This window comes from Pezoporus flaviventris, unplaced genomic scaffold (genome assembly GCF_033815535.1).
Source record: "Pezoporus flaviventris isolate CSIRO_AGI_PZ_B2104156 unplaced genomic scaffold, CSIRO_AGI_Pfla_v1 ptg000040l, whole genome shotgun sequence".
Lineage (NCBI taxonomy): Eukaryota > Metazoa > Chordata > Aves > Psittaciformes > Psittacidae > Pezoporus > Pezoporus flaviventris.
This window is the reverse complement of record NW_026892588.1, coordinates 4,705,098-4,732,350: the sequence shown is the minus strand read 5'-3', so window position 1 is coordinate 4,732,350 and position 27,253 is coordinate 4,705,098. Positions and strand designations below refer to the sequence as shown.

The window sequence follows — 27,253 nt, the reverse complement described above, 5'->3', positions numbered from 1 at the left end:
GTTCAAAATCCCACTGCACTTTGGCACAAAAGGCTGAAGATAGCTTACACAGACTCAACATATCCTCAAAGTAGCACAACTGCTTTGGTGACAGTGGAGAACCTGAGTTACCAACATGTTGTGAAGAAAGAGGAAAACTTGTCACACAATTTCTGATAAAGATGGAAGATGCGGCAAGGAACACAGCTGAAGAACGCAGTATGTCGATGTCGACATGCTACCAAAAGAAAGAGAGTTAGATATGAAACACTTTTATAACAAGCTGACTACTGACAACGATACAGAAAGTAGGTGACAGCATTTCAAAGTCAAGACATTCTACATACTTGTTGATGTGTTTACAACATAGATGAAAGAGCAGTTTCAAGATTTCACAGAGAAATGCAGGCTGACGCATTGACACTGATAAAAGTTTTTAAAACATCTCATATAAAGGCACAAAGAAAACTTTATAATTTGCATATTTAGTCCAGCTATTCAGTAATCAGCCCTTTCACATATTAATTCAGACCATATAGACTTACTGGTTAATTTTTTGTAAGATACTCAGAAGAGGATATATAAATTCAAATACATGAAGAAAATATGGATTAGGCAGTGGACTGTATCTACAGAAGAACTCAAGATGCCGCCATGCTTTATGTGTCTTTTGTTGGAAGGTGGTGATGTCCTGTGGGAAATTGAAAGTCTTGGTTTCCTGTAGAATTCTGGGGAAGACTTGGGAACTTACAGAGTCTAGCAAGTCATTACAAAATATATAGTGTGCTTTGTTCTTCCTTCATATGTTTCAGACAGCATTATAACATTCATTCAAGACCCCTTCCTTTTTTTATGAAGGGATTTCAATCCATATAAAGGGGGCTTACAAGAAAGCTGGAGAGGGACTTTTCACAAGGGTATGTAGTGATAGGACAAGGGGGCAAACATCTTTAAGCTGACAGAAGGGAGATTTAGATTAGATACTGGGCAGAAGTTCTTCCCTGTGAGGGTGGTGAGGCCCTGGCACAGGTTGCCCAGAGAGGCTGTGGCTGCCCCATCCCTCTCAGTGTTCAAGGCCAGGTTGGACAGTGCTTGGAGCAACCTGCTCTAGTAGAAGGTGTCCCTGCCCATGGCAGGGGTTGGAACTGGGTGAGCTTTAAGGTCCTGTCCAACACCAATTGTTGAAGCATTCTATGATTCTATGATCCCACCTTCTGGGTGAAAATTCCAATTACTCGATCACTGGGTTTTGTGGGCCAGGACTCTCAGCTTTGTCAGGGTAAAAGCATTTGAAATGGTATGGAATAATTAAGCCTTTTATAGAAAAAGTACATATATGCCAACACAACCATATGGCTCAGGAAAATCACCGGAGTTTGAAGACACCCTCACCCCCCAACCAAATCACTGCTTTCCCCAGGGCTACAGGAAAATATAGTCATGTGCACTTTTGTCCAGTTATTTAATTCATGCAAAGGAACACAACCAAATACCTACTATAAGCAAGCAAAGCATTTCTAATGACATCAGTGATGCATGGATAACATCTGCAAGGAGACCCAAAAGGTCAAATCAATATTTAAAAGTGGAAAATGTAATTTGTTCACATTCTTATAACACTGGATTGCAGGAGTGGATATTATGTAACTTTTAAAACTGTTTTAGTATGAAAAAAAGTAAAGATTAAGAACTGATACTTTAACAGCCACAAGTACAAAACAGATCTTTTGCAAATCATAACAAAAAAAATAGTATGGTCAGTTTTAACCTAAACTGTTGCTGCAGCATCACAAAGTGTTAGAAGCTGTAGGTTTTGGGTGTTTACTAGCATTCCTTACTTCAAACTCACTTAAGCAACTATTTTCCTGTCAAGCTAGAATTGCAACCTCTAGGCAAATGACTTTAACATTTGGTCTTCATGAGCTAACTACAGAATACCTAGTGTGAAAAAAGACACATTTCTTTGTGAAGAGAATAGTTATAGCTTGAGAAGTTGCTGATCACACTCTCTTGATAGATAGTATTTTAATTAAACATAGATATAAAAATAAATTTCAATCCTGTCACTTTGTTTTAGCTCTTGCTTTTCTTATGACTTTACCTCTACAGAGCCAGAGTTGTAAGACCAGGGAGGTCCTAAAAATCTCCAACATGAGCTCCTTCATGTAAAAAGCCATAAAATTTTACCTCATCATCCCTGTTTTGAGACCTGTAACTTTTCTCTCCACGCTTTTGTTTCCTCCAAAGTGTGACCTTTGGCCTGTATTCACAATCGCTGCTTAGACTGTGGAAGCAGAGGGATTTGAGGCAGAAATATTTCCTTGGGCAATAGAAGTGGCAACAGCAAGAGTCCCAAGGAAATCAAAGTGTTAGGGTAAATCTCCTCTAAAAGAAAAGAAGTCACAGTGCCAAGCTATTCCTCCCAGCTATACATACATATAAGGGAAGAATATTAACCACCGGCACATGAGGTACAGAATATAGATCTACAGAACTTTAGAATTAACTTAAACTCACAGTATTCATTAGAAAGAACAGTAATTTTTTCCTAATGGGTGAAATGCTCTAGAGTGTTAAGACAAGCCCAGTGTTCATGCAATTTTAGAGCACATTTATTGTGTTGCCAGTCAGCACTGTATCTGAGAGCTCTGCTAGGCAGGTCTAACCACTGCTTTCCAGATGCCAAGGAGAGCAAGAAACACAAGGCAGTTACTATAATGCAGCTATCATAGAATAGTTTGGGTTGGAGAGGCCCTTAGGATCATCCAGTTCCAACCCCCTGCCACAGGCGGGGATGCCTCACACTAAACCATGTTCCCCAAGGCTCTGTCAAACCTGACCTTGAACACTGCCAGGGATGAGGCATTTACCACTTTTTTTGGCAACCTGTGCCAGTGTCTCACCATCCTCACAGTAAAGAACTTCTTCCTTGTATCTAACCTGAACTTCCCCTGTTCTAGTTTGAACCCATCACCCCGTGTCGTGTCACTGCAGCCCTGATGAAGAGTCCTTCTCCAGCATCCTTGTAGCGACCTTCAAATACTGGAAGCTGCTCTTGGGTGTCCATGTAGCTTCTCCAGGCTGAACAGCCCCAATTTTTGCACCCTGTCTTCATATAGGGGGTGATCCAGCCCTTCATCATCCTTATGGCCTCCTCTGGCCTTGCTCCAACTATCATCACAGTACAAACCATGCAATGAAATAGTAGGTATCAGTTCAGTGGGGGAGGTTTACTCAGTAAAGGAAAGAAAAAAATGCAAACTACCAAACAGAGAAACAAACAAAAATAATAAAAAAACCTACAAACCACCCTAACCAGTAACAGTAACAGCCACCAAGCAAGCAAAAAAGCCCCCAAACCAGCAAAGCAGCATAGGGAAAGGCTCTGAGAATGGCTGAGACTCCTGGAAGAAGGGGCAACTGGATCTCAACTTTGATAGCACCTGCTTTGGTCAGTTCCCAAAGAAAGATTTGGTCCCATTTACTTGTGGGTATTTTGTGCTTCAAAAGGCCATTCTTATTTCCTCGAATGCATTCCTAGCTTTTTGACAGGGTCATTACCATTTCATCTGTTCCATGAAGACTAAAGGGAATTCACAGTGGTCTTCCATAGAAACTTTCTGCTTTGTCATTAGCTCATGGGGTGGGCATTGTGTGTATTTTAATGGTTGAAAATGCAGCTTGGGTGTCACCTTGTCCTTCCTATCTGACACTGAAAACACAAAAACATGCCTCCAGTACTAAATACAGACCAACATGTATTGGAAATAGACACATGGACTAGTATACATAGCTGTAAGAGCAAACAGCAATAAAAAATATACAGCAATAATCTTTGGGAACAAAAGAGCAGCAAAGCTCCCTCTTTGGAATCACCACTGCTGCATGTCCGGACCAAAAAAAAAGTGTTCAACCATTACCCCTTTCCTGATAATTCAGCAGTTGTACAATGTGTCACTGTAATACAAAGAATTCCAAGAATTCAGACTGCGTTCCCAGTAAATGCCATGTCACTTTCTCTGGTAGTAATTCTATTTTTAACTGTTATAGCTGGTGGTTCCTTTGATTATTTCTGGAAATTCCACAGGCCTTATCACAGAAGTGTGAGATTCAAAGATACATGCTCCTAGCACTAGGAAGTCTGGTTGGCTTTGTCTTTACACTTGAACAATTTGGTACAGATTCAAGGTGATGCTTGAGACATTTACCTTAATATTCTGCTTTACTTTGTTAGAACTGCCATCTTTCTGTTGAAGACCATGTCACTTGATGTGGTAGAATAGGACAGAATCAGCTCTGTTCTCTAGACCAAGAAGGCAGCTTTCATTGCTGACAGAGAACAGGGAAATAAAAGCTCGTGAGATACCATGATCATCATTAAAGTGACACAGGTATTAGCTAAAATTCTAATAACTCCAACTGCTTTTAAAATACCCAGTTGTTTTGAGACTTTCCATCAAAACCTTAGGCAAAGGTGGCAGGTATCTCCAAGTGGAATATTCTGATGTGAAAATTTAGCAGAACATGGCTTTGCTTTAACATTTCAGTAATTTCCAATTCATTCAGAGCAGTCTTGTGGGAAAACCACATGAAAATGAGATTTTGCAGGTACAGGTTTTTAAATTTAAATTATATTTTTGCATTATCTTCATTTTTTTCCTAGTTTTAATTTAATAGCAGAAATCTTGGCAGTGTTATTTGCTTAATATCCTTAACACGTTGACTTACATAGCTGGAAAGCAGGAAGTGTGCATCTGAAGTCATATCGAGTTGAAATTTACATGAAATAGTATTTTTTAATGTTACATTTTGACATTATGCTAAGAACTGTTGACCATATATTTGGAAAGTATTAAAAAATATTCATTAAATGGGGGGAGAGGGACATGCTACTTAGCAAATTTCTACTGGATAGCCACAGCATTTCAAGTAACTGCTATTTTAAGCATCAAAACCCACAAGAAATACTATAGAGATATTGAGAAAAGAAAAAACCCTAATGTTAAATACTAAAGATGCTTATGCATTTTATTCCTAATTGTTACATTAAGCCAAGCTTCTAGGTCAGTACTCTACCAGTTCTTGGGGAAAAAAGACAAAATATTTCAATCATATACATTCAGTTTTTCTGGTTTAAAATGAATTCTTTTCAAAGAAGGTAACAGTTAACACTACAGAGGGATTTTTGCCCCTTTGCAATGCTATAGTGCTGAAACACTAGCTAGAAATAGGACTTCAAGGCAGTAGTGGGAAGCATAAGACGAGTTCAGGAGCTTTCTGTGATTCTGCATCCGTTGAATCATTAGTACTTCTGAAACCAAGAAAACTGGGTATTGTGTAAAATAGCTTGAGGGAACAGCTTCAGAACATTAAAATACAGTCCACAGGCAGTTTTCTAAAAGAACTTCCTTTTCCATAGTTCTGTCCTCCTTTTTAATATTTTAAGCTGCATGCCTTAAGTGATATATGTATTTCCTTTCAGTATACAGTTTCTTAGACTGCTTTGGTCTGGGGGCCCCAGCACTGCTGTCTGCTCAGTCCATGGGGACCCCGGCACACCTCTGCTACGGCTGCTGCTGTGCAGGGTAGAGCACAGCTTCCTTTGTATGCATTGCTTTCTTCTGCATGGGGTATGGAACACTTCTCTTACAAGCTGTGGGGCTTTGTTCTTGGGTTCATAGCTCTTCAGAGCCGGAAGTATGGTAGGCACATGGAAAATACCAGACAGCACCACTGCTGCTTGTCATTAATTGGTGAACTGTGGGGTTAATTTTACCTCTGTTACACTGTTGTAATCAAGGAGTAAACACAGTCTGGTCTATAATGCTAAACTAAGATAAAATACACATGAACAAGAAAAAACCTGGAGATCAGGGCAGGAAGGTAGAAACTTTTAGAGATTTACAATTTTAATTGCTCTTTCAAATAGTGGAAGTTGGAGGCAATTTCCTGTGGTTCATGAGTGGGGGCAAAGACTGAAACCATACCAGTCTCTTCATCATGGGAGGGGTGGGCTTAGAAAGGCTTGCTGGTTTTGTTTGGCTCTCTGTAAAAATCATCTGTAGGGGATTTCTGCCAAGCAACAAGAATGAAAGAGCTCAAGTTAAAGCACAAGTTTGCATAGTTTCTTTTGGTTTTACAGTAGTAAAACCTTGTGTGCGTGCACATACGCATAAGCTAAATATCAGACAAGTGGACAGAGTTTTACTAGTATGCAAAACCATGTTCTCACATCAGTGACAGCTTCAAAAAGTAATATAAATACTACAAGTATGAAAGGTATTATCAGAAAAGTGTTTCATACAAAGTCAGTTTTCCTGCTTATTGATTCTGGGAGCCGATTCTCCTCTTTATCCCTCCTTTTTACACCACTGATGCCAAAATATGGAAAACAAGAATACTAACACCGTAAAAAAAACCAGCCCTAAATATTTTTAAAGGAGCATCAGTGGGTAGAATGTTGACAGAATTCACAGTTTCAAAGTGTGCATAAAATACTGTACAGTTCAAGCAATAGAGTACAGTATCATGCTTTCCTAGAATGATCTTTTAATTTAAAGAATTTAACCTTGCTAAAGCAGAATGCAGATGTGAAACAGGTAAATACTCATAGAGCATACACAGAAGTTCAGCAGTATTAAAGGGCCATAATAGTAACAACAGTGGAACAATGAAATTACAATTGCTTAGAAACAGCATAAGAGTCAAAATCTAGCCTTTTGCATCATTTTAAATGAAAGCCTGCATGTATGTCATTAGATCATATTGAAAGTGACATTAACAGGATTCAGCCAATGAAGTTGTACTGATATATATGAAAGGCAGGGCCAAATTCTACCTGAGCTTCTATTATACATGCAGTGCTTATTTTGTTTTGCTCTATTGTGGCCTAGTGGTTGCCTCTGTCATCTGTGATGCTGACTTCATCCTTGACCCCAGCTTTCTTCCACTCTCTGTATCTCCTATTGCTGGATCTTACTGCTCTCACTGTTTTAGCCATCTATTTTGCTACCTTAATTCTATCCTCACTGGAATCTTTCATTTAGAAATCTGATTAAAGTTATAATTGAAGGTATTTGCTTTCCTAATTGGAAATGCTTGTATTTTGACCTTAATGGTTCTCACTATAAACAACCAGCAGAAATATTAAAAATTGATCCACTTAAGCCACATAAGTGTAAAAATATGACCATTTTCATCTTCAGCTATCCCTACCAGCTCTTCGATTGAAAAATCTGCTAGGAAGTGTCTTTCCTTTTGTTTCTTCTGCGGGTTTTCTTGAGGCTTCCTTTTAGTCTAAAAGCTTGACTTTCCATTCCACTTTTCCTTAGGAAGTAACTTTCATCAGAGCTGTGTGGGTACCAGATGCTGTCAGGTAAGAGATAGCATTGCACACAAGTTTATTTGCATTGATATATATATATATATATATATATATATGAATGCAGATAAAGTCAGTGGCAGATAAGGTCCCATTGGTCAGTGCTATGCAAGAGTGCCCTGGGATAAACAGACTGTGTCCAAAGGGTGTATTTTGGATGGAAAAAAAAAAACAAAACAAAAGAAAAATAGGGTTTCAGTTGAGAAGGAATGATTAGGACACAAAGCCTGTGGCTACAAGAATAATGAATATAATAATAAAGGGATTGTGATGGTATTCATCTCAGCCTTTCTCCTGGCACAAAAAGCAGCGTTCATAGGGAAGGGTGCCATTACAGTTGCCTTATTTCTTTTCCCTTACTCATAAATCTCTGAAGAAGACACCCTGCTAAGTTGTATGCTTCCACAACAGCTGAAAATCACCTCACTTTTCTCAGTCCTTCCATCCAGTCCTACTGCTTTTGCATTTGTCTTCAAGCTTCATACAATAATACTGTTTCTGAGCAACTCCTTTTATTTTGCTACAAATTCCAGTTAACAGAGGCACAAAAGAGAGTAAGAGATCGCTGTGACAATGAGCAACATCTGAAGAATGCCATGGACTTGCACAAATGTCAGCTTGCTACCACGTTTGTGGGGAAGCCAGCGACATTTCTGCACCTCATGTTTGTTGAGTACATGAGGTAGTCACTAGGTAGCTGCAGCTCATATGGACAAAGTGTGAACAGCCACCATTGTCTCCTTCATTGCCCTTTCAGGGATGCTAGTAGCAAGTCCATTTCCAGCTAGGCAAAAGAACTCAAATACCTCCCTGTGTTATTCAGAAATTTATTTTCGGTTGTGTTCTTAATGTTAGGTATTTTAGAAATGCCTGTTGGACAGTGGTATTACAGCTTTCTCTGGCTTGCTGTTTTCTTAAGTGTGACATTACTTTTGATCTATTTAACTCATCATTTCCATATTTTGTGGCTATAACAGGGAGCAGTTGCATGATCAGCTTGCACATTGCTGGAGCAGGTTTGCATACCAGAGTGAAGAACAAAAATAAAATCAGAATGTAATCCTAAAAACCCTACCCTGGAAAGTTCATGTGCAGCCAAACCCTCCACTTGGAGCATGCCCACACCAAAGTACAGCGCTGAAGTGTTCCCTCACAGAAGATATGATCCACAAACTCCAAAAATGATGTGTGGGAGGACTTCTGGAAAAAACTGTACTACACACCACCCTCCAGAAACCATCCTATGGCAGAAAGCAGGCAAGCAGATTCAGGCAAGGCAACGTGACATAGTAAGGTTTTCTCAATTAGTTTCTATATTTAGAGGGATGTTAGAAACTATGGCATTTGAGGACTCAAAAGGGTTCATTTTTCATTTTAAAATGACCATCCTGCCTATCTAACATGCAGCCATATGTGCTGCTTGGTGCTGCTTCTTACCTGTCTGGAGAGAGCTTGTCTCATGCATCCAAGCGTGTAACTTGACAGCAAGGGAAGCATGGCTCCCATTTATTTGCCAGGGGCCACAGTAGACTAAAAAGATGGCATGCTTTTCCATGCAGGGAGGAGAAGAAAAAGCAGCCTCCTCTCATGTCACATCTTTGCTAGAACCCACACAGGGCCTTCTGTATTTTGACGCAGAGCTTCACCTGGATGGAAGCCACAGTGAACTTAAACATTATCCTCTGCCAGTCCATAGATGTTGCCATCTTTTCACACAATTAGTCAGCTCATTGTAGTTTCTCATAACAATGAAGCTCATTTTCATTTCATTACTTGCAGCTGAAAGGAAAGGAAAAAAAACTCAGACAATTCTCTTTAAAAATAAATGAATCAGTCAAGTAATAGGAAACTACTCACAAGAGAATTCATCCTTGGAGTTTAATACAGAACAAGCTCTGCAATGCACCACTACATACCTAAGTAATGCCTTTCCAAGGCATGCTATCCTCTCCTCTTACTGAAGGAAAGAAAAGGTTGTAATATCCAAGTTCAATAACTGTTATCCCTACAGTAGCTGGTAGGCACTGCTGTAGTATTGGAGACAGCTGAGTTAGAGGTATGATGACTACTAGCACAAGCAGATCGCAGGAAATTAGTTGCCCCAGGGAAAAACTGAAGTGGCAACAGAAGCAAGCTAACAAGTATATCACAACTCTGACCAATTGTTCTTATTTACTGCTGAGCCAGTAAAGCCTAAAAATCAGGTTACTTAGCTGCCTATGCCAGGATATACAGTTCCTGATTTAAATTCCTGTGTTTTTAGCCCTTGGCCAACTGACCGGGGGGTTTGAACCAGAAGCACAGAGTTACATGCAAAGAGAGGTGCCAGGCTGGAAACGCACAGGTCAAGACCTACCTGTCCAGAAGGTTTTCATGGAAAGTCTCTGCTGTACATCTCTGTAATGGAGGAGAGAAGTCATGGAGAGAGGATTGCTGGATTTTTAATTCACTAAAATCCAGCTATAGTAATAGTCTTGTGAGGGCACATCAAAAGGTGGCAGCTGTCTTCATGCTGGGAGGGGTCCCCAGGGTGAGCAGAACCGCACCAGCCCCAACTAGGGGCAGCACTCAGCACCCATCTGAGGCCTCCCTGGGCACAGGGCAGCCCAAGGCATCAAACCCACAGGTTGGCCCATATCCATGCAAGGCTGTGAAGAACAGGAGACCAGCACTGTTCCAGCATCACTGAAGCAGAGTGATGGCCCCAGTCTGGGCTTAAATAAGAGTCCTGGGCAGGGTGGGAAGAGGCCCCAGGTGGGGCTGATCAGGGCTGATGAGGCCCATCAGTGCATCCAGGGCCGTGGCAAGTCCAAATGTGTGTAACCACTTCCAACAAAAACAGAGGGTGAAAAGTCAACATATCCCTGGTTTCCTCCCTTTGCAGAGCTAGGATTAAGATTCCCATCCATTTCAGTACTCAGAATTAGCATCTGTCCTCTCCCAGGGGCAGCAAGTTAGGAATTGCTTATGAATTTTTGGACCAGTAGCTTATCCCTTCCATTCAGGCCCACAAAATGATGTAATGTGCAGGTTAACAGCTCATGCCTCCACATTCAGTACATACTGAATTCCATAGGTGAAACTATACTTGAAGAATACTGTGTGCACATTTTCTGAACTCACTCTACATTTAATTCTAGCCTTACTAGAATATTGCACATAGTCTGCATTATTTTCTAGATGACATACAAACTGTTTTAATTTTCAGTTTGAAATGAGGGCACCAGACATACCAAAATTCACATTACACTGCAAGCTTTTTTTCTGCCCCTTTTACTACTCTTTTTCTTTGTAAATAAAGCTTCATAACATGTCCTAGGGGTTAGAATTGGAGTCTACTTTCAAAGAGGATTTTGGTTTTGGCATATCAAATGTCTGTAGCCTTAAAAATTTGCTATTCTTGGCTATAATGCTGTTTACAGACACCTCAGCAAACCAGACATTTATACTTACTTCTTGTTTTGCCTCTGCTTATTGTGAATAATTGTGAACAATACCGTGAACAGGCAGCAAATAGACACTGTTAAAGGAATAACATCATTACACTGTTGTCTAGAAGATTTAGTTCTGTATTCCACATGCAGAAGATTAAAGAGTCTGCAGAAAAATGTTTACTGTAATGCTTGTTTTTTAAATCAAACTCCTGAAGTGACTACTTCAGTATTGATTCTTCTTCAGAAATGAATGCAGTGAGTACTTATAGGTTAGTGCTTTCAGAACTTAATGTTATCAACATAAATGAAATCTCTGGTTTTCCAAGGTATCATAAACAGTGGTTATTTTAGAACTTTTGTAATGCTAACCATTGTGTAAAGTAGCACATAATTAACATACATGATTAAATGTTGCTCTGACCAGCACTAGGTTCATGATGACTATGCAGAGTTGAACATTTTTGGCATATCCTTTGCCTTCCTGATTCTGTTGACCAAACGAGGATCCTAAGGTGCCACAGCACTGGGTATCTATCTCATGACTGTATTGCTCTATAGGTCTCATGCTTCAACTCCACAGGGAGAATTCAGAGCCAGTATTTCAAAAAGTGCCTATTTTAGCTGCAGTATAGGGACCTAACTTGGACAAAGCAATTTACACAAACTTAAGCACTTCAGTCTCTATGACTTGCTGAAGAAAATCCTTAGGTCCGGTTCCTAAATTCCCCCTGCTGCATACATGAAGAGGCTGATGCCTTGACTAAGCAGGGCATCAGGGCATCCCTGTTCTGCCTGACCCCATTTGGAAGTCACAGACCTGGCTGTCGCAAGCCAGGGTTCATTGCCAGGGCTCAGCCTCTTTCACAGCACAGGTAGAACTGAGTTCACTACAGGAGCACACTGACTGTGGTCTATACCTGAAGGGAATATCAAGTGCTGGACACTTAGTGGTGGTTTCAAAGCCCGCTGTGTCAGGCTGTGAATTGTGCTGTCACACACACTGTTAGTCCTCAGTCTGCAGAGCAGCTCCTCTACCATTTTCCACAAAGTGCCTCTACCAAGGAGAAATACATAAGGAAAGAGTATTTCATCTGGATAGCCCAACGTTTCCATTACAATCACATAATGTCTAATTATGTACTCCATAAATCTTCATATTTTGTTATGAAGCTCATAATAACAAAGTCTGATAAATAGATTACTTCCCCTGGCTACTACCAATTGAGTAGAAAAAATACTTATTTATGAAGCTTTATTAATAAAATCTGAATAATTCAAACAGCTTCTTCAGTGAAGAAACAGCAGTAGAGTATATTCTTATTTGCATATAAATGAAATGATGCTTTAGTGTCAGAGTGAGGAATTAAATAATAGGAATTTTTACAGTGCAGTCCTGACAGCCTCATAAATATTATGGTCATAAGTTGCAGTTTTCTAAAAATCTCATTTTATCTTTTATTACAAAAATATGACCAAAGGGCCAAGTCCTGCTCATTTTACATGTGTGAGTATTCCCAGTGACAACACAATTACTCAGTAAGTGAGGTTACCAGAGTCAGCTTTATGTCAGATAGATGGAGCAAAAGCACAGTGTTATCTACAGATCTATTAGGAGAACAGAACCTCTTATTTAACCATGAGAAAAACCTTGTGTGTTGATAAAATACAGACAACAACAAAGAAAACTGTAGCTCTGCATTCAAACAGATGCTCCAAGAAAACAGGCAACATAGGGAAAGGGAGAGGAAAAGCAATTGCTCATAGCTATAAGGTGCCAGTTGTCCCCTTAGTTACCCAAGTACCAGTTTAGCCAAGGTTAATGTTCCTGTTAGACTGTGAGCAAAACCTGCAGCAACTCTAAGAACATTCAAATGACTCTGAATGGCTTGTTGCTGCTGAGTAAAGCTTGGGTTTTGTCTAGTCTGATTTGTTCTAAAAGCTGAAGAAGTCTCCAAAGTGCAGCTGGAGAGAGCTAAGCTGGATGAAGTGTGTTCTCCTCGAGGACAAATAGAGGTGAGGGCCGGGGACACTGTGTCAGAAACTCCTCTGAGCACTGCTGAGCAGCTCAGCAGCTGGGACAGGAAATCCCTATTACCTGCCAGTGATGTTTTCCTGGCCACAGTGCTGTGCAGGTGGGTCAGAATAGTCAAATAGGGAAGAGGTGTAAATGGAAAGGAAAGCTAAACCTGGGGTTGTTGGAGGAACATAATTATTTATAGAGATTTTGAAGAGTCTGAAGTATAGAAATTTATATATGAAGCCTAGAAGAGAGGGACTATGGGAGCAGATAGTCTGATCTCCTGTAAATTACAAGCAGCTGCATCTAAGCCTAAACTGAGACTGCTGCACTCAAACACAATACAGCCTGCATTTGGCTGGCCTGTGTTTTCCAGGGAGGTATCAAGCCTCAGTCTGAAGGCATCAAGAGCCAAGGAACCAACCACAGCTCTTGACTGTTCCAAGGATTTATTTACCGTCAGTGGTTCTGAATCAGGTACTGAAGACTATTCTATTTTCATTTGCTTGATTCCAGTCGCTAGGCATTACCCCTTCATATTGCACTCTTTGGTAGGTTCAGGTGGCCCTTATATTCAGTATTTTTTCCTGTGCATTAATGTATACACTTTTATCAACTCTCTGATCCAGTGAATAGGTAAAGATTTTAGTATCTTCAATTACGTGGCATTTTCTCTGACTCCAGATCATACTGTAGCCCTTCTCTACACTCAGTATCCATCTTGCAATGTGAGCATCATGACTGTGCACACCATGCCCTAATCAGCCTCAGAATTTGCACAGACAGGTAAAAACTGCCACCATGAACATCTGCACTCCGGCTATAAGCTAAGGTTTGCATAAGCCCTTTTTGCTACAGTTAAGCTTATCAGTCTTTTTCAAACTTCGCATTGTGGAGGAGAGCCTGCATTCTTTATTCCCAGGTATGTCTTCTATTGATTTTATTACAGCATACTTTGTTTGAATGAGGCACAGTTTAGAAAAGGTCAAGAATTCCTCTGCATCTTTGCCTGAGGTAATTTTTCTATCTATTTTTAACCCCTTTAAATAGGCTGTGTTCTAGTATGTTTCCTGACACCACAGTAATTCTTGACATTTCAGATACAAGTGATCAGAAAACACTGGCAGAGATAGTCACTGCCACATCCCAGTGCATTACTGTAGGGCTGCAGAGCTCTGGGAAGTGCTCATCTGCATGTGAGAGCAAAGCTGGCAATCTCAGCTTCCTGCAAAGTGGTTAAGGTATGAAAATGGAAAATGAGAAACAGAAAAAAGGACTTTAGTCCCATGGTTTTCAAATCAATCTCTTCATGTTAGTGCAAGACTCATGAGTCCTGAGTGATTGAATTTGACAGGATTCCTAAAGGGCACAACAGCATGAAGAGATTTGTCTCAACCTGGTGCTAAAGAGAACAAAATTTTGCTGCGGACTTGTATTGCCTAACAGAAAGAGGAATTAAAAGTTGGAAGGCATGTGGCATTTAGGCTAATGAAGACTAATACATTTAACAGTCTATACTATCACTAAAATTGATTTTTTATATACATGTATGTAAGTATAAATATTTTTAGTGCTGTCAGGGCAAGAACCACTTTCATTTGCTCATTTGTAAATAGATTGATTTCTAATTCTAGGCTTCTTCTACTGATTTAACTGACCCAGGAAAGGTTAATAGATGTGCTCTAGTGTCAGCAGGGATGCTTTTAGATCTGTCAGCAGATAGAAAAAGTTGGATTGAGCTGTGGATTCTGGCAGCAGTGGATGCAATCCACAGCCGTGTTTGGAACCTTTCCTGGCAAGCTCCCAGAGGTGGGGTTTGGCAATTGCTTGTCGGCTGTAAAGAACATTCTGCATGGGCCTGGCTTGTCATTTGGCTTCTCATCCTTCAGATCCAACCAAGATAAGTTGAGGTATTGAAGGGAAAGAAACCACAACTAGGCAGGGTTTAGATCCAAAGACATAATGAAATGGCTTTCTCCCTGTGTATGAATGCAGCCTAAACGATGGGGAGAAAGGTGGTATGGATACGACTGACAGAGCAGTGCCAGTAATGGAGCTGTACAGAAATGCTGACAGTTCCATATTGCACAGGATGGGATGGTTCAGTAGAGGATTCAGGTATCACTGCTGGTCAGATTTTCCCAAGAGGTTAATTCAGAGTGACCATACCTGTCACCAGCACTAAGACAAGCGCTCACAAATGTTTATGCTGCCCTTGCGACTTCCGTAAGATTACCTGGATACAAGCAAGAGGGGAACTTGTCCTGCATTATTTTGTCATGATCCTTCATTTAATTCATTTTTGCTACAATCTGCTTTTAAATACTGTCACCCTTAACTGGAATTCTGAGAGTACTTCAGGAAATCCCAGCTGCTGCATGGGGCTTATTAGAGGTCTAAATAAGCACAAATTAGAGCAACTGTTGGAAAAAAGCCCCCCCACATCACAACAACCCCACAAAATCCACCACAGCAGCTCATAGCTCTGTCCTGCACCATCCTTCTAAGCTGTGTAATGGGAAACAACACAGGTTAGCAAAAGCGATGGAACTTGTTTCTAACATCTTTGTTAACCTGAGCACAGTTATTGTAAGGAAATAGCCAGGCTCCAGCATTGCCTTGGGAACTCTGGCAACCCCTGCTTGTTGTTACTTACCAAGGGGTGCAGTTAGATACCTCTACATGAAGCATGCATTAAACGAGAGCATTATATTCTAGTGAACAAGAGCTCTATTCATTATCAAATGCCAGAGAGCGAGTCTCTAGTAAGAGCAGTGTTATTTTATCTTAGATTTAAAAGAAACAATAACCAAAATCGGATAAAGACAGAAAGTGCTAAATTCTTTTATTTACAACCATGCAACTTCATCAGCTTCAGTAAAATCCAACAACTACTTTGAACAACAGCAAACCATTATTCCAACAGCCACTTTTCCTACTCGTGCTCGTTGTTAGTCAGTGGCTATAGCACAAGTCAAAATAAGATACTTCTTGTTGTATTCTGCGCCTTCGTGTCTCACGGACCATCGACCATTTCATAGCATAATTTATGGCAGAGCTAACGCGACCGAGCTCTTGTCCAGGGACTGCAATCACTACACAACGATCCCATGCAGAAAAGCAAGCACTCCGAGGGCTGGGTGCTGCTGTTCAGAGCACGAGTATCCCGAGCAGCTATTCCCGCACAGCTCCAGTTAACGGTGCCACCGGCCGCGTCCTCCCACCGGGACGCTGAGGGTCCCCTGCCGCCGGTTGCGGCGACCGCGGCACCGCGGTCTACAGCGGGCCCGAGGGACCCGCTGAGGCCCCACCGCACGGCGCTCGGTACGATGCCAGGCAGCCAGGCATGGCTGTGGGGGATGTATCCCCCAACCCGGCCTCTCCCCCGCCGCACCGGCGGATGCGGTACCAGGGCTGGGGCTCCAGCCCGAGCACGTCGCCCGCCGCACCTCTTTGGGCGGGCCTCTCCGAGCTTTCCAGCCAATAGCAGCGCGCGTTCCTGCGATCGGCGCTCCCATTGGCCGAGGCCGCGGTTTCCGCCGAGGCCCGGGATTGGTGGCGGAGGGGCGGTCGGCAAAAGGCGGCAGCAGGCAAAAACCCCGGCGCGCGCCGCGACAGCAGCCCGCGCTCCGCGTGAGTTCTGGCGCGAGAGCCCACACCCGCACCGTGGGTTGCGCCATGGCGGCCCCGCCGCGGCTGTCGGGGGGGGCATGGGGGATGGGGGATGGGAGAAGGGGGATGGGAGATGGGAGAAGGGATCCGGCCCGGTCCGGTCTCAGCCGACCCGCCCCGACCCGTGCGGCGCGGCCTGCTAGGCTGTGGGGAAGGCCCCGTTTCCCTCTTTCGGGCCCGGCCATCCCTGCCGTGCCGGTCGGAGCCCCACGCCCGCTGGGGAGCCCCCGTAGATTCCCCTCTCCCTCACTCCCGCCCCTCCTGACCCCGTTATAACCGCTCGCGCTCCAGACCGCCTTTTGGTGCGCCCCCTCAGAGTGCAGCTCGGAGAACGAGGGTTTCGCTGCCAGGGCTGCCCTGTTGAGCCAGCTGCGGTGACGGGCTCCACATGTTCCCCTTCCGCCTGGCGGTAGTGGCATCGTTGTGGCAAACCGAAGTTTTGGTGTGCGGCTTCTGCCGCTTGTCTTGTAGTAAACGGTTTTACTGTGCATGTGTACAAAACATCAGCTCATTGCAAGGCTTTAACCCAGCCACAGCGTTTGCTTTTTGTGGCTGCGCCATCCCTGGCAGTGTTCAAGGCCAGGTTGGACGGGGCTTGAAGCAACCTGCTCTAGTGGAAGGTGTCCTTGCCCGTGGTAAGGGGGCTGGAACTGGGTGAGCTTTAAGGTCCTTTCCAACACAGACCACTCTAGGATTCAACAAAGTAGAGATATCAACTTTTATTTTGGTCACACTGAAATTTCTCCCAGGGGTGTCCGTGTGGAGTTCCCACTTAAAGGAGCTCTGCATTTTAGTAGCAGCATTGCTTTAGCCAAGGATTCAGCAGCAGGATCGCCAGTTTCTGTGTACAAGGTTCAGGTACCTGACTCAGAAACCGCTGAAGCCGTGTGGGCTGTTTGAGTCTGTCACTATCTGTTGTGTGTGGGGTTTATGGTTTATTTCATTGGAGATGTGATTTAACTGCAGGAAGGTTCTTTGAGCTGAAACTTTGGATCATTTTGTCTTAATTTTTTATGTCTAATGATGTCATTTAAGTGTTTTTTTAATATAAAACTAAATGCCTGACTGAATCAGATTTCATGTTCCATTTTATACCTGTTAAGTCCAAGTCCAAATCAGTAAACCATTTTTTAATGTATGCTCATAGTCAAGGTATTCAGTTCTGCATTTTGTAGCTTGTGTGTTTACCATAAATTAATGAAAATGATACATGGGGTTTTGAGCCCCCTTCACCCTCTCATGGCCAGCAAGCCCTGAGTGTGTTCCCATGGCAGTTTGCTGGCAGAAGCGTTTACGTGCTTTTCCCCAACAAGATGCTTGCAGCCAGCTTTGAACTGGAAGAGCTGGGGCTGGCATGGGGCCGAATAGAGCAAGGAGGCTGTGAGGATGTCTGTGTTAATTTGCTCTCCTTATTCTGCTAATGAGGCCATGCTACTTCAGGGTTGGAACAGGCTTATCTGCCTACTCAGCAGTAGCAGAGGGAGTGTCTACCCGTGAGAGACCAAAAATCCTTCTAATCTCATTCCTTTAGTTTCCAAGTCCCACTCTCCAGCAAAGCTCCTTCAAAAGAAGAGGCTGTTCCCTGTCCCTATTCTGTTGCACGAGGATGACAGACTAAAGGTAGCTCAAATTCTTCGGGGATAAAATACATTTCTAGCTCCATAGCTCAAACAGATGAATCCTTTGATTTGAAGTTTTTCAGGATATGTTTCCCCCTTGTGGAAAAGTTCAGCCAGAACTTGGAAGGTTTGGTGAAGTGGCAAGCAAGGAAGGTCTTTGGATGGAACCAAGGCTGGGCAGCTGTGAGAGGTGGTGCTTCCAGGCATACCGATCACCCGTTATCCTGCCCTGAGGCTCTCTGCCTTTCTTTTCTTAATGAAATAGGATTATCAATGGTTTCTGATTGTACAGTATGAGTACACTTTACTAATTTACAGTTTTATTACAGTGTTTCCAAGATTTGGAAAGAAGCAGTTCAAAATAAGCATATTCTATGATTTCTTGTTAGTGGGGAGAATGACACCTAATTATGCCCCTTTGTTAATCTTACCTAGAAGAGGAAAATCTCTCATGTTGAGAAGATAATTTTTTCTCTTACAGTTCTTTCAGGATGTCTGGCTTTGTATGTTGCGGAACGCAGTGCAGCTATTTCTGTGTGCCTCAGTTCTTTGCCTTTCAAAGCAACCTTCAGGGAAAAGATAATGCTTTTATGTGAATGAGGAAACACACAAGAGATGAAAGAGGATCACTTGTGCCTAAGCTTATTCTGCAGTCTTCCCTCCCTTCCCCCTTTTTTACCTCTTACTAGAGATGCGTGGATTTACTGGTTTGTCTCTGGGATGATAGGTGACGCTCTGTTGTTTTAGGTAGCACAGAAGAACTCCTCTGACTCATTAAATCTCATGTGGGGAACTGAGTGTGGGGCCAGAAAGTGTCTTACCTGATCTGCTGCTGTGCTGGCTTCCCAGGGTGTCCCAACGTGGTCCTCACAGTCTTGGGTTTTTTCACTTCAGGTTTGTTGTGTGATGGAGGCAGTGTTGAGGTCTCACTGTGATGAACAGCACCCTCATCAGGCTGAAGACTTCCATGGAAAGCGCGAGGAGAACGGCAGGCTCTCAGGTATGTGCTAAAGCAGGGATTGCTAACACTACGTTTTGTTGCTGACATGCTTCTTCATCGCTTCAGGAAGTTTCAGCATCGATTGTAAGCGTCTCTATATGTGACCCTGTTGTATAAAGCAGTAATGAAATGAAAACATTTGAGGTGGTTCTTGATTTTAAGTTTATTCCTGCATATTTTGTATGTTACAGAACATCATCATCAACAATTTGTCACAATTTGCTCACCCTTTATTTTCATTTATTACAAAATGTTCTAAGAAAATAGCGGAACTCAAAAAAGACAGCCCTTGAGAATAAAATTGTATATATAATGACTGTTGATTTTCCTAGAAATAGGTAGTCCTGTCATTCCCTGCCACACCCATGTCTGGAATTACAGAGTGATGCTGAATAACATTTAATTGTCTCACTTCTGGTAAATGCTTTTCATTCCTGGAAGTAAAGGAAATTACTTTAAAATCTTCTCACAGGAAATGTTGGATAGGATTTATTCTTACACTCTGATGGAATAATGACTATATGTTCTCTATACCCAGCTGGGGATTCAGGCCCTGGAAGAGAATAGGTGATGAGTATACTGAGAGCCTGTTAGAACTGTGTTGCTATTAAACAACCTCTGTCCTGTAGCTGCTGACCTTCTGGGATGAAGATTGTGTAGGATGTTTCAGAATTCAGCAGCAGGATTATCTTCCTGAGGGGAAAGGCCTATGTCTTTGAGCGTTGCAATAACATTTCAATGTGAAGTTCTTTATAGTTCTGGTACATGGTTTCATCTTTTGATGTCTTTGAGTATTTGTGAGGAAAATGGAGCATAGTGCAAATCTCAGCCTTTCCTCTTCCTTTCTGAAGGTTTCAGAAAGCTTTTGTGTGTGTCTCATACTTGGCAAGTAGCACATGAGCATTTGTGTAAAAAATGGAAATTACTGCACAAACTACCTGGATATACCACTTTTTAAATGACAAAACTTTCTAGTGACAAAGTGACAAGAATTACGGCAATACTGGATACATTTCTTAATAAGAGTTCTGAGCACATGGGCAATCTGAATACCGTCAAGTCAAAAAATGTTATGTAGTAACTTCCTGAATTTTCAGTGTTACTTTCAATAGAATTTTTTACAATGTTGACAGGAAAATGAAGCGATTCCTCTCTGTAAAACTGAGGAATACCCAGAATAACTGTCCAGCCTGACCTTAGCCTTTTCCTGCAGGGATTATTGGATGCAGGGCCCTGTACGTCTTGTACTAACAGTCAAATCTGGTCATTCTTATCCTAGGATAGCTTTGCAGTTTTAGGTATGATTCCTGGCATAACTGATTATCCTTTTACTTGTATTTGTTGATCAAAAGCATCTTAAATGACTGTTGGAGGTTCTAGTGTGTAGTATAGAGGTTTGTTTTTTTCTTCCATTCCTGAAATAGCTCCCCTGAAATGACTTAAAACAACCTGGAGAAGCAGAGGGAACACCTTAGAGGAAAACAATAAGTAACTGGATATAGCAAGAGAGGCAGCGGGCTCCAGTTCTCAGAAGTATTTTTAGTATGTTGGTTTTTATAAATTGTTGAAACAAGAAAAGTCACAGTCAGAAGTTACCTGTAGCTTGAATTACCAACTGATTTCTTGTGCTTTTACCAAGAAGAAAGGGTTCTTTAGATATCCTTCAGCTTTTGTTGCTGTATGAAGTGAGCTAACACAGGAGGTTGTGGTTTCATGCTAACCCATACTTTGTTTCTAGCATATCAGTGATATTTTAAAAATTCCCATTGCGGATGGTTTTCTGACCTGGTGCAACAGCACATTTTAATGGATACGATACAATTTATGTATTTATGTTAAACTTCATTTATTTTTTTGGGGGGGGGGTGAAAAAATCTGTACACTTTTTTTTCCTTCCATTTGACGGACTTTCCAAATACCAGTTTGTGCTTAGTTCTGTATAATCAAACATTCCCTACCGTTGCTTTACAGAAATGAGTCACAGCCTCTTCCTACCTGATAGATTCAAAAGAAGTGAGTTGTTATGCAGGGGATAGAGAACACTTAAAGTACAAGCATTTGTAAACTGAATGGAAAACTATCTCATTTTTTGCACTACTGTAGTACAACGTCCTTGTCCTGCCATCTAGTGATCGCAACACGAAGTGCAGCAGCTTCAATGCAGAGCAAACATGGGGTTTGCTCTTTTAAGTAACAGTGTGAAGGACTGCATTCTTGAGCTTAAAAAAAGGATTTTCCTGCATTTTGGATTTTCATCCGATGGATGTGCTCCAGTGCTCACAGAAGCAGCTGTTGTAGTTTTGTCTATTAATGTACTTGACATTGCAAATCTCATGAAAACATTTATCAGTGAGCTGTAATGTAATGTTTGACTAACCAGGAGCCTTTTGCCCTGCCAGGAACTACAGATAATGGCAATGCCAGCAGGGACAGATATCTGTCTCTGCTGGTTTTTCCTCTGTGTATGTAAATTCACTGTCCTATGAACTCAAGTTATGATTTGTGATCTCAAATGGAAATAGAATATTGAATCAAGCAATAAAATTCATATTTCCCCATTCTTTCCAAAGCAGGAATCAAAAAAGATATTGAAAAGCTTTACGAAGCAGTGCCACAGCTTGTGAATGTGTTTAAAATCAAGGAGAAAATTGGAGAAGGTAAACGTTTTATTTTAGCTACCTTAAACTTAGATTTCTTTTGGTATTTCTAACTTTAAAAGTATAAATCTAGGATGCCAGTATATGCAATTTAAACATTTACTTAAATTTACTTGATTTACTTCTTAGTTCTGTATATATGTTGCTGCCGGTATATATATGTTACATAGGGATATTTGCAAGGTATTTTCTTGACAATCTGGGGTATTAAAGCCTTTCAAAAAAACAGCATTCCAGTTTTGACAACTACAAAGTTTGAGGTAGACTTGAGTAAATGCCTTAGCGCTCCATTCTTTATGTCTTTTACATGAGGAATCTGTTCATATGCAGCTGAGTTTTGACATATTTAACTACTGTTCCCTAAGGTGGCCTTGTTTCTCCCAAAACCCTGTAGGCAGAAGTGGAGGAGACTGAAAGATTATAGCTGCTTTATTTAAACCACCAAAAACTTACTTTCTCTTTTAAAGACGTGGTATCAAATTTTAGGATGATTGTGTACACCTTGCCTTCAACAGACACTACTGCAGATACCTTCAATTAATGTTAGGCAGGACTGTAAGTAGATGCTTAGGGATTTCAGCACTTTTTGGAACTTCACCCACTTGATCTCTGAAATGCTTTATGACACTCCACAGTTTAAACAAAGATGTTGATGAGAAGCTGGATTGTTCTATGGCTGTTTCATGATGGAATACCTGTGATGGCAGGCTGCAGGGCTAAAAGTTCTTGTCTCAAATCCTCTCAAAAAAAACCCTCCCAAACCCAGCTCCGTTCACGGCAGCAATAACAATTTCAAGACCAAAACAGTCTCAAAAGGAATTCCGCCTGTCATGAAAAAAGACAGTATAATTAAAGTAAGTCTCTGGTTAAGGACTCTTGCTTTTGTACTCTTAAGTACTCTTGCTTTTGCTCTTGGGAGCAAACAGTGCTTTTAAGAAGTACCATTTGCAGTTTGCAGCATTATGGGAAAACAATTTAGGATTCCACTCTGGAGTCACTTTCATTTTAGCAGTTCTCACCACCAAAAATAATGTCTTAGGTCAACTTGGTAACCCTTGTTGCTATAATCAGTGTTACTGAATGTAGCGGACTCCAGGGGTTTTGTCACAGCAAGAAGCATTTAGAGGTTTTGCTTGCATTTTTGCATGTATGCATGCACTTACAGAATGTTGAACTGGCATGATACAAACACAGTACTTAATCAGCGTGATTTGTAGTGTTTATTCATGTGGAAGAATGCTTCAACTTGTGTATTCAGGTATCTCAGATCATTAGGATAAATTAACTTTCCAAGAGGTATGTTAGGATATACTTAAAAGGAAATGGGTGAGTCTGAATACTTCCTTTCTCAAGTGAGTCTGTCACATTCTGTCTATGCAGCAATGCTCTGGGCAAACAAATAGTAAAGTTATACATCATGTGAGAAGTCTTACTTTATAGGTAACAGAATTAAGAAAAATATAGCAATTTTAGAGGTGCTTTGAATAGTAAAGGCAGTGCTTTCCAGCTAGCATTATATAGCCCACTTACATTGTAAGGAGAGAAGTTAGATGTCAGATGAAAGTAAGCTACCCAAACAAGAACGCAAATCAAAGATAGGAAATTTACATTCAAAGAGCTCTGTGTCTCAGGCAAGTTAGACAGTGTTACATTTGCATTTTTACTGACATAAAAAACTTGTATACAAGATCACTGAATTCAGGAGTAGAAAAAAGGAGCTGCATTTTTCTCTTCTCGAGTTGGCTTTTGATGTAGCGTCAAATACACAGCAGCAGGATTGTGAACAGTTAGATCACTTCTGTAGAAATCTGAATTGACCTAATTAAAAATGCTGAAGACAGTGTTCTTCTCCTTTCCCTACAGGTACTTTTAGTTCTGTTTACTTGGCCACAGCACAACTACAAACAGGACATGAGGAAAAAATGGCTCTGAAACACTTGATTCCAACCAGCCACCCTCTGCGAATTGCTGCTGAACTTCAGTGCCTCACAGTAGCAGGGTACATAAACAAAGAAACAGTGGTTGTTTCAGCTGCTGAACATTGTCTCACTGTTCTTTAAGTTTTGGCATTTCACTTGCTTTTTTTTTTTTTTTTTATAAGCACAGAAATGTATATTCCTTTTATCAAGAGCAAATAAGAAATGAAATGTCTTACCTGTAATGGATGCCCTTTTTTGCTAGTCTCAGTTTGCAGATGTGTTTTCCATCTGAGAAGTTCTATGAGATATCTCTGATAACAAAAATTCCAGGTCTGAAATGCTTGGAAAAAAAAATGTCTTCATCAGAAAATGTGGTTTCAGGTATAAATAACTGTTACCAGAGTGTGCTGAATGACACCTTCTTAAAGGAGTTGATATCATAAAGGTTAGGCCCTATGTTTAATTACAGCTGTAACTACAAACCATGGCCCCAGAAATAATCTTTGGAGCCTTTACTGCAAATTGCAAACGGAACATAGCAATGAGTGGCACCAGGATGTCAACTGACTGTTGTCAAATATATAAACTAGATCATAAAAGAAAGCCTGGATGAAGTTTTTAAGAAATAAATGGAAATAAAGATCTAGCTTCTGGTCTTTATTCAGTGGCATTACTTATCTTCTAGGGGACAAGATAATGTTATGGGAGTTAAATACTGCTTTAGGAAGAATGATCATGTGGTTATTGTTATGCCATACCTGGAACATGAATCCTTCCTGGTGAGTCCCAGACTTCTTACATGTACTAAAACCTTTTAATTGAAAACAGTTGCATAATTACAGTATCCGTATAATCTTTCAGGACATTTTGAATTCTCTTTCCTTTGAAGAAGTGAGGGAATACATGTTTAATCTGTTCAAAGCGCTGAGGCGCATTCACCACTTTGGGATTGTTCACCGTGATGTCAAGCCCAGTAACTTCCTCTACAACAGGCAGCTAAAGCAGTAAGTCTGTCCAGATGCCCATGTTGTGATCTCAGGTGGGGATGTGTGCCTTGGCAGAACACAGTCAATTAAGCTTTTGGGGCTTTTTTCCCTTCCAGCTGCATAAAATGTGCTTAAGTAATAAAGCGAAAAAGTACTCATTTGTAAACCTTTTCTTTCTGTGTTTAGGGATTCAAGGTAATGATTCTATAATTCTATGTAGTAAAAGTTTGTAAGGGAGGTTTGATTATACTTTGCCAAACCGTAAGCTTAAAAAGTGGAGAAGTACCGATTGTTTATTTATTCAATCTGTCAAAATGAATTTGTAGTGGTGTTTTCCTCTTCCAGCATTTATTTGAGCCTTAATCTCTACTTCAGGTGTGGAGGCCATGGAATTAAGTTTGAGACCCAGAGACAGGGGTTTTGTCTCTGTACTGCTTGTAGCAGAAAATAATTCTTTTAAAGACAGATCTGAAGTGTGAGCGAATGTGGTCTTACCTGTTTGAAGACTGAAGTTAATTCCAGTAGTACTGGGTGAAGTCTGACAAAACTCTCAGCATTTTTAGCCTTGTCTCCGTCATTCCTGCATTTGTCCTCTGACCATGGGAGTCCTGCAGGGGTCAAGTCACTTGACTTGGCTGCAGGCTTGGAGCTGTAGAATTAGAAGAATCCCATAAAGGAGCTGCTGGAATATTTTTTTAACACCACTGGAGAAAGTGGAGCAGATTTTGAGGCAAAAAAACAGTGAAATAAAATGGGTATAGGGTGAAAACATTGAGGGGATAGCTAAGAAAGGGCAAGAGAAAGAGGAGGAAAATAAGGCTCTGATGCTGGCCGCAGTATAGATAAGCAATATATTGAGTAAAGCTTGAAAGAAAGATAGTAACCAAGTAATGAATAGTAAATTGAACTTACTGATGGGTACTTTGTGGTTTCTGATAGTAAGTTTGTGTCTTTCAGGTATGCCTTGGTTGATTTTGGCTTGGCACAAGGAACCCCTGATACAAAAATTGAACTTCTCAAAACTGCCCACTGTGAAGATCAGCAGGGAAGTTGTTCGCAAAATAATCCCACCATAGCCTTGGGAAATGGGGTTTCTGTCAGTGTCACAGCACCTACACAGATAGCTCAACAGTCAGCCTCAAAAGCAGCTGATAAAAGGTCCAGCTCCCTATCAAAAATACATATTAAACAAGGAAGAGGAGGAAAGGTTCTCAGACTTTTTCATTAATATTGTTGTATGCTTAATGTATTACTTCATCCATCAGGGGGAGGTGTAATACTAGAATAAAAGCTGTACGTGCGTGTCTTGTAGGTCCTAATGTGATGCACAGAGCTACAGCTTTCACATCAAAGTGACTGGTTTTGCTGGCATCATTCATTACCTGTTAGATATACAGTGCCAAAGGCTGTGTAAAAAACCCTAGCATGGGTTTCTATTTAGACAGCCTTAACTTTTCAGTGATGTGCTTTGGAATTCCTCTCCAAGCCAGTAATTATTCATCTGTGCTTGGTTTCTAAATTGCATAACAAATACAGCACAGATGACATTCAGATTGTCTTGGGGCGCTTCTGAGGTGTGATTGGTTTTGTAAGCATGTTTGCTGTTCTGTCTAGACCATGTTTTCCTCATTCCCAGTAAACTGATGTCTGAAAATGACTTACCATGCCGCTGTTCTTGTTTTATGTCACTTCACGCTTTGTTTTTCTGAACTGTCGCTGTGCAGCTGTGTTAGGTAGGATCCTCACTGTCCTTTCTGTTGGTATTGCAGGAGGATTCTGTGCACCATTCTGTCCAGCGCTCTGTCTTTGGAGAGAGGAATTTCAATGTCTATAGTTCCACATACCAAGAGAACTCGAGTACAAAAGTAAGAAGTATGACTTACCAGTAAGAGCAATCTGTTACATATCTGAAAAATTACAGAACTGGTTGTTCTGTAAGATTTAGATACTCCAGGATGCTGTGAAACTACAAGTTTTGGAGCAGATTATTAAGTTTGTCTTTGGTGAAAGGCTTGAATAATTTTTCCTGTCTGTTTCAGCCCCCTTTGAAATTCTTCAAGAGCTAGTTATGTCGCTGTCCCCCGAACTGATCTTGTGTGTGGAATCAGTCTTTTCTGCTACACGTGTACCTGTACAACTAAGATACACTTATCTTGTCAGACTTTTTTCTTTTATTTTGCAGTTGAAGCTGGAGATAAAACTTGTAGTAAATATTTTTCTGCACTTTTTCTTGTTAGTATTTAATATGACAGGGGGGAAACCCAATTAAATTAGAAGGTTTGGCCAACAGTGATCATCTTATTCTAAATTAGAGGTACTGCCTGTGTATTGCTGTGGCATTTCATGTACTTTGTTATTTTATTCTTATGTTGAGGCAAAAGAATTTGTGAAGCACTATATTAACCTGAGAGATACCTGTGTTGTAGCTTCAGAATATCTAATGTATATTGTTTTTCGGTAAACACTGGAAAATGTTTTCTGAAGGGAAATGGGAGGAAACCAGGATACGTAGAAAGCTCCAGTGTCTGTTTTATAGATGTTGTGATATTATTGAAAAGGTTTGCTGTTTTCTGTTCTAAAATTGCAGCT

The 27,253-nt window shown here is 41.0% G+C and overlaps 1 protein-coding gene and 1 long non-coding RNA gene across 11 annotated transcripts in view; one reads left to right on the top strand and one right to left on the bottom strand.

Annotated features, from left to right (window-relative positions):
• The window catches only part of CDC7 (cell division cycle 7), a 40,242-nt gene that overhangs the window by 6,504 nt on the left and 6,485 nt on the right, over nucleotides 1-27,253 (top strand). For 2 of the 7 annotated variants that reach the window (XM_061465519.1, XM_061465517.1), the window contains exons 3-9: nucleotides 18,997-19,102; nucleotides 21,673-21,759; nucleotides 23,623-23,758; nucleotides 24,364-24,457; nucleotides 24,540-24,682; nucleotides 25,622-25,871; nucleotides 26,434-26,529. In XM_061465519.1, the coding sequence (XP_061321503.1) occupies nucleotides 19,009-19,102; nucleotides 21,673-21,759; nucleotides 23,623-23,758; nucleotides 24,364-24,457; nucleotides 24,540-24,682; nucleotides 25,622-25,871; nucleotides 26,434-26,529 (900 nt within the window). In that variant the 5' untranslated portion in view covers nucleotides 18,997-19,008. Of the gene's footprint in view, nucleotides 1-16,302; nucleotides 16,445-17,321; nucleotides 17,342-18,014; nucleotides 18,104-18,996; nucleotides 19,103-21,672; nucleotides 21,760-23,622; nucleotides 23,759-24,363; nucleotides 24,458-24,539; nucleotides 24,683-25,621; nucleotides 25,872-26,433; nucleotides 26,530-27,253 lie in introns of those variants that run through there. The other 5 variants (XM_061465522.1, XM_061465518.1, XM_061465521.1 and 2 more) reach the window with 5 other exon arrangements.
• LOC133275512 (uncharacterized) overlaps nucleotides 25,705-27,253 on the bottom strand; it is a 51,353-nt gene continuing 49,804 nt past the window's right edge. For 3 of the 4 annotated variants that reach the window (XR_009745559.1, XR_009745558.1, XR_009745557.1), the window contains exon 3: nucleotides 26,386-26,468. This is a non-coding gene — a long non-coding RNA (uncharacterized LOC133275512). Of the gene's footprint in view, nucleotides 25,833-26,385; nucleotides 26,469-27,253 lie in introns of those variants that run through there. The other variant, XR_009745560.1, reaches the window with a different exon arrangement.